The sequence below is a fragment of the Montipora capricornis genome, chromosome 12 (genome assembly GCF_036669925.1).
Source record: "Montipora capricornis isolate CH-2021 chromosome 12, ASM3666992v2, whole genome shotgun sequence".
NCBI classification, from domain to species: domain Eukaryota; kingdom Metazoa; phylum Cnidaria; class Anthozoa; order Scleractinia; family Acroporidae; genus Montipora; species Montipora capricornis.
In genome coordinates, this window is record NC_090894.1 from 36,597,438 (window position 1) to 36,604,937 (window position 7,500).

Genomic DNA, 7,500 nt, shown 5'->3' on the forward strand with positions numbered 1-7,500 from the left:
TTCTCTCAGCTTTATGGTATTCTTTGAAATTTTCTCTTCTTTTCTTTCCTCGGCTTTTCTCGAGGCTTTCTTTGCTTAAATTTCTCAAATTTCGCCGCTTCTTCTATCGTGCTCTTTCGTGCTCTTTATCCCGTTGCTCATCACTATATTTAAATTTTAAGTCTCTTTTCTCGTGATATCCCTCCAAGGATGCTTGACTTGAATAACTGCGTAGCCACCAGTGTGGTCCTGACCACAGCTATATATGTCAAACCTGTTTTGGATTAAAACCGGCGAAAAGTGCAGGAAAAAACATTTTGCAAACCGCTTTCTACCTAAACAGGACTAGCGTCGATTTTATGAAGAATGGCCTTGTATCCGCGTCAAGACGCAGAAAGCACGCGAAAACCAGGCCTCGTTTTGGTTTAGGTTAACCTGGCTTGAGCCTGAGATCCAATCGAAACCAGTACCTGGTCACCGGTCAACTTAGGAAAAGCTGACGTCCATGAGCTCTAAACTTGAGCCAGCGATATGGTCACGTGATACTGGTCAACAAATACCTTGTCTTGACAGGTGTCAATGAACCACAACTTTGATGACCAATAGAGCGACTTTCGTATGACCTTGAAAAAGTGTTCACAATTAAATTGTTTCACGGACCAATCCATGTTCGGCAACACTAAAACAAGGCTATGGGCAGTAAAGTTCCACGGAGAGATAACGTTGTTTGCATCCGCCGATATTCACCGAGCCTGAGGTGAATTAGCCTTTTCCAGGCTCCCAGAAAACGAGAAAACGAAAACAACTGCGTGTGAAAAGCGAGAGGAGACTTGGTTGCACGCATTTTTTTCTCTTTCCCGACTATGAGGGAGCCTGGAGCAGGCTAGTGATGAATAATTGTTTTAGTATAATTACATACTTAAGTGATTATTTGAAAAATACGCATTTTCTCAAAAACCATTAATTTATTCGGCTGTAACCTCGACAAAACGGCTTGCGGCCATTTTGAAAAACCGCTTAGATGATTATCGCGTAATAATCACCTCATCGGCAACCAATCAGCGCAGAGAATTTTCAATAATCACCCATGTAATTATTCTAATATCAATTATTGGGAGACTTCGTCGTACGCGCCCACGAGCAATACCGCTGTCCATGATTACCATGAGAAAAGCAACTCATGGGTTCCTATGAGTATGTTGCTCCGCTTGGCGGTGCTTCGGGCCGCCGGAGCTCAGCTATCAGGCGTGGCGACAAATAATAGAACTCGCTTTCCAGGAAAATAAAGGACATGAAAGGATTTAGCCAAATATGACCACATTGTTTTTACCTGTACAGCATATAGGGAACAAAAAAACGTACGCAATCTTTTGATACCCTCTACGGAAGTTTCACATACTCGAACAATTACTGATACCCACTAAGGGGATTGCAAAAATACGACGCAAAAGAACATTCTGCATGGGAGACCCCGCAAAGGTTGTAGGTGGTACTAATTAAACTGAGAGCAGTCCCTTCATAAATCAGTCGAGAGCGGCCCGCTTTCCCGAGGACGACGTGTTTTGTCACGCAAACGAATAAAAGACCGAGGGAGGATTGGGATCCCAAGCCTCTCTCGGTCTTTCTTTCGTTTGCGTGACGTTTGCGTGACAAAACAAGACTGCCATAAGAAAGTGGGCCGCTCGACTGGTTTATGAAGGCTAGGTGCTAATCTATATTGTCAACAGCTAGGAAGTTTGGAGGCTGTTACTTTTTACTATTTCTGGATGTTTGGAATAAATGTGACAAGCATGATAATCATGTAGTATGCGTCTTCGGCCCCGTTTAGACGGAGAAAACTGAATTGTCCCAGTTAAGAGGGTGACCTTCCTAGCCGAGTCAAGGATTTGGCGAAATGTGACCATATTGGTTTTACCTGTACAGTAAATAAAGAACAAAAACATACGCAATCTTTTGATACCCAAGCTTTTACAGGAGAAAAAAGTTGACTCGTTTGCCCGAGTCAAGAGCTGGCCGCCATTTGTTTTTTCAAATGACAACAGCGCTCGCACATGTTCTCATTATCTTGCCTTGTTGGCCCGGCTTGGCGAGCCAAAGTGTTCATATAGAAAAAAGGAGGCCCGGTTAGCAGGGTGATCCTACCGCCGAAAAGGGTGACTCGCCTTCTAGCCGAGCCAACTCATGAAAACGGTTCACCGCGATTTGCAAGGATATGTAGAAACAGTTAGCTCGCCCAGGGTTGAGATCGCGTAGGCGAGTAACCCTTCAACCCGAGGCAACTTTACTCCATATACAAGGGGCCTTAGGCGCACTCCGACACTGACTTTTTTTACCTCTTTGTTAGTTCTGCGGTAAAGTCTGGGGATGTTTTTAGCAGCTTCAAGGCCTTGACTGGCCCCATTTACAACTAGGCTGACAACCTGACCCTCTAATCCTGGCACCAGTTGCTGAATAACACCGCAACTCTCCAAGATGGCGTCTAAATGCAAGCAAACATAGAAATAAAGTTATCCATCAGATTTCCAATGTCATGGCCAGACATAAGAAAATTCTGGTGGCTAAGTGACAAACCTGAAAGTAAATCGATATCTTGAATGTTTGTTTGACGAAGCTTTGGTAGGATGTTCTGCCTAAAGTACTCAGGGATCTAAAACACATCAAAATATGAATTAAACCTAGGTTAATTTAAAGACTATAATTTGTAATTCCCCTGAGGGGTGCCCATGTAAACTTTAAAGCATTCACAGGGCATTCCGTAAACCACACCAAATTGTTCAGCAGAGTCAACAGCTTCTTTAGGCCGTACTGATGTAATCTTAATACAGTCTCCGACTTGAAAAACATTGGCGAGATTAATTGGCTATTTCCGAGTTCATGTCTGCCTCCCCTTCAAAGCGAGTCCAAGTGCGAAGGTTTTGTTATGAAAATTAGTTTTCATTCAGATGTAAAGTAGAACTAATTACCATCACAAAAACTTGGCACTTAGGCTCGGTTTGAAGAATAGGCAGACATGAACTCGGAAATGGCCTATTAAAGAGCATGACAGAGACACAACCCGTTTTGGAGCTTATTGATCGTTAACCTCACTGGTACACATGAAAGGTGAGGGGTAATTCACAAAAGACTTACTCCTAACATCATCAACAGGGACAGTGGGATAGCAATTCTGGTAGCATGAATGCCCACCTTCAAGAAACACAACAAAAGAAGAGCCGCATGACAGTGCAATTCACTGACTGTGCTGCTCTTTTTTGAACCCAAGAGAATATGAAGGTAAGGGAGGTAATCCCTCATATTGACCCTGTTCCCATCGTAATCCCTCTTAAGTTATTTTTAGATCTCCTGCGAGATCCGGTATTCCCACGAGGGTTAACGGATAGCCAATCATATGTCCCCATTTTTACCAATCATTGCGTGGGAATTCTCTCAGTTGTCAATATTGATAAAAATGGGGACATATGATTGGCTATCAGTTAACCCTCGTGGGAACACCGGATCGATCTCGCAGGAGATCGATTATTGAGGCTTAAATAAGCACAACATTTCTACATTTGTTTTTCTCTTTATATATCTCGGAAATAATTAATAATGCAAAAATAGGCACCACATTTCTAAATTTCTTTCTCTTTATAAATCTCAAAAATAATTAAAAATAACATTAAAGGCTGCCAACTTTTGGGGCCCACTGAGCCCTACTCACTTTCCTCAAAAGGATGTTCAAGTCCTTCAGCAAGTAAACCAAGTAGCATGTCTGACCTTCTTCACTCTCTTTGTTTGCATTGTTTTCTCCTTCAATGTTCTGTAGTGAGTGCAATAAATAAGTTACGCAAGTGAAGAAGAGTAAATGCTCATTTCCAGAGATAGAGTACACTACCACACAAAGTGATTGGTGAGAATACTCCGTGAAAAACGCGCACATGCACGACCAATTGAATAATTATTATCAGCTAATAGCCCTTATACATGATGACATCTGACTAGCTAAAATCACCACCAAGCCTCGAATTCGAAAGTCAAACTTGTCAATTTTGGCTTGAGCTAGCTAAATCCCAAAGGAACGAACTTGTAAAGAAACCCACGTGCGAACAGTATTGCACGTCCAAATGATGTGAATAATTATGTGCAAACGAGGCTTGGTGGTGAAATTAGCCAGGCAGACGTCATCACGCATAAGGCCCATTATAGAACGGAGTTCAAATTATGACAAGATAAATTCTGTGCAAGGGTTCAAACGACACTTTTTTCATTGTCCATGAACAAAAAAAGTCGTAATCATTGCTTACATTCGTAGGTTTTGAAGAAGACACCTTATCTCTTACCCACACTGACAATCGTGACAAAAGCTAAAAAAAAAAAAGAAAAGAAAAAAATCGGTCATTGATCAATGATGACAAAAATATATTTACAAAAACCCTTTTTGCTCCAGGTTCAAGTCCAGGGAAGCAAAGACCAAAAAAGAACTGGGTTTAGGCAGAAACCCATAAGGGTTGAAACGTGTAACGCGCGTTCACAGCTTCCGAATATTCAGTGCGAACTGATTGGTTGAATGTTTCAGTGCTAAGTACCATATTTGGAAACCCCTCGCTGTTGTGGTTCCAAATATGGTACTTTGCAAATTGAATATTCAGAAGCTTGCTTCCCAGAACACAAGGGGCCGTTACACATTTCAACCCTTATGGGTTTCTGGTTTAGGTGACAATTATCTCACTCTTGCAATCGGGACCTTTACATTCGTGGACGAGGACGAGAACGAGTACGAGATTTGACTGCCCGTTTACAGCGAAACTGAATACTCAGAAAATTTACAACCCGGACGATCAATCTTACCCTTTGTTAGCAGTATAGGTTGCTCAGTTATTCTTATTGCTGGTAACTGAGTCTTTTTGCTAATCAAAAAATGCCTAAATGCCTAAATGCCGACGGTATCGCGTTTTTCCCGCCAAAATGACGTTGGTTTGCGCGCGCTCACTGTTGTTCTATGAGAACAAGAATCTAAAGCTCTCTATTAATACAGTGAAGTACCATTAAATAGATGGTGAGTTTTAAATCCAAGAAAAAAAAAAAAAAGTCAATGACGAAAAAGGCTCTACGTATCTGATTTTTGCCAAGTATGTGCACAGGATTGACAGCACAGCAGAAATCACTACTTATGATTTCATTTCCAGGGCTCAAACTCACCATCTCATTTACTTGTACCATCGCTGAGAACAGTGATGCCAGTAATTGAAATTTAAGACCAGGCACTGTGAGAGTCACCTGAGCCTATGCCAACCTTCAATATCCCCCCCCCCCCCCCCCCCATCAGTGACAGAACATCAAATTGTTAATGCAAAAGGTCATAATAATTATTATCATTCGGTGTATTTTTCCTTCCTTTTCATTGGCCGACAGCCCACCACGTGACTGCTTACAAATAAGTGTTTTGCTGAAATAATAGGGAACTTAAGCACGCGCGTTTTTGTGACGTGGATGGCAACCGCAAGAGAACATTTTGCTTGCCAGGGCAGTGATGTCTCCCGGATTTTAATACTAATCATCTCCAATGGAGAAAAGATACTTAGCAATGTAAATGTGTTTGTGTGAAGACAAGCTTAGTTACGATCTTTAATATGGCGACAAAAACGCCACGGAAAATTTTCCAGGTCGGCTTAGGAATGGCATATTTATATCCAATTCATCATGAAACGTTAAGAGAAAGGACCGGGAGGCTGGAAAAAGCCGCTAATCGAGTCGTGGTTGAAAGTTTTGAAAACTCGAGGAAGGTTAGTTTTAGTCAGTGATGTTGCGTAAATTTAATGGGGTTGGTTTTTCAAAATGTTTTTATTACGTTACGGAAATGGGCCCACACAAGGACAGAGAAAAACTCTGACCAGGGTGGGAATTGAACCCACGACCTTCGGGTTAAATCACCGCTGCTCTACCAAATGAGCTGCAAGGTCAGACGGGCGCAGGCCGTGGAAACTGGAGATGTTAAAGTCACGGCAATGAACATGTACAAGTACAAGGAAGGGTTACGTTCATACAAACGTTGGCCGTGCAGCAATAAAGATAACGACTGCTTGAAACTTGGTTGCTTTGCTCGAGAAAGTGGGTTTTTTTTGCAAAAACCTTTCATCGATCGAGCCTGTCTTGGTTCCAGTCCTTCCCCGACAGGTCACGCAAAATCGTGACAAACGAGATTTTCCAAGAGCTTCACAACATCACATCGATTTTACTCGTTTAGATCATCGGTGACCCCTATTTTGTAAGATAAGAATCACTTGCTCTTCTTACAATCTACAAAATATGATGAAATGAAAAAAATCAAAATGTAAGAAGTTACTTTTTAAATTTTTCTTCCCTTGTGTCCCGAGTTCCGGAAGTGTTTACAACGGGTAGCGCTTGCGAAAACGCTCGTCAAGGATTAATTAAGACATCCGCAGCGGCATGAAATTATCTAAAAACTCCACTCCTATATTTCCATGCGCAGAAACCTTCACTCTAACATATGATTTTCGACGGATGAGTAGATGAGGCTACATCTCGTTATGATGACCCATCTATCGAAATTAGGGCATTTTTCCAAAGTTGGTGACCCTCCCCCCCCTTTTTTTCATTTTTGATATAAGTAATTTATGACCTAACTTCAGGCGAGAATTTAAATGTGGGAAGCTTTTCGCGAGAACGTCCTTAAACTCCCTAATATTCTGCTCATGCGCAATTGAAACCACGCTCTTGTGAGAAAATGGAAGATCGGTTCCACGAGCTGTCAGGGAATGATTTGACCAGGATCTCAAAGAAAGGTAGACGAAGAGTCACTCGTGTCATCGACGCAAAGGACAAGTTGACAAATGCATATGTACTGAGATTTTATGCTGAAAAAAGAATGGCGAGCTTTACAGCAAAGCTTCAAAATTTTCAGCTTTGTTGATGCCCACATTTTGTTATTGAACATTTGACTGTAAGTACAAGTTGAAGTCCACAAACATAATTATGCTGAGAAGGACACCACGAATTATTGATTTATTCCACTTCTCGACTCCTGCAAGGCAGCACGAGCTTACGGCTTCCCGAAAACAAAAACAAACAAGACGCATAAAAGCGGGTTGCCTGTGGTACGTGTTACACAATTGAACCGCAGGATTCCAGTTTTTGGGGGGGTCATTAAGACCGTTTGAGGGTCACCCACATGTCGCGTCAGCAGAGGCCCTTTGGCTCACACGTTCACACCTTTAATTATTTTGTTATATCCTGTCCCATTTTGACGTATTTTAGTTTATAGTGCTACTATGATCAAATTTTTATCCCTTGATTTTTTAGGTTTATCACATATATATAGAATACCAGGAAAGATTATAAACGCTGTCTACAGCTACAGCTACAGCTTTTGACTAAAACGCCATTCGCGTTGCAATGACTTTTGATGCCATTGCTGGTTAACGAGAATAACAAACTCACGAGGCAGAATGTATATTTATATTTAATTAAGTTAGCACAATAGAAAGACGCTAACCTCATTTTGACACGAAAATGCTTTACTAT

The 7,500-nt window shown here is 41.6% G+C and overlaps 1 protein-coding gene across 1 annotated transcript in view; it reads right to left on the reverse strand.

Moving 5' to 3' along the window:
* The window catches only part of LOC138026139 (conserved oligomeric Golgi complex subunit 2-like), a 45,363-nt gene that overhangs the window by 3,544 nt on the left and 34,319 nt on the right, over nt 1–7,500 (reverse strand). Inside the window, exons 11-14 of the mRNA XM_068873347.1 lie at nt 4,263–4,322; nt 3,680–3,778; nt 2,551–2,626; nt 2,313–2,458 (exon numbers count right to left, since the gene is read on the reverse strand). Of these exons, the coding sequence (XP_068729448.1) occupies nt 2,313–2,458; nt 2,551–2,626; nt 3,680–3,778; nt 4,263–4,322 (381 nt within the window). The remainder of the gene's footprint in view (nt 1–2,312; nt 2,459–2,550; nt 2,627–3,679; nt 3,779–4,262; nt 4,323–7,500) is intronic.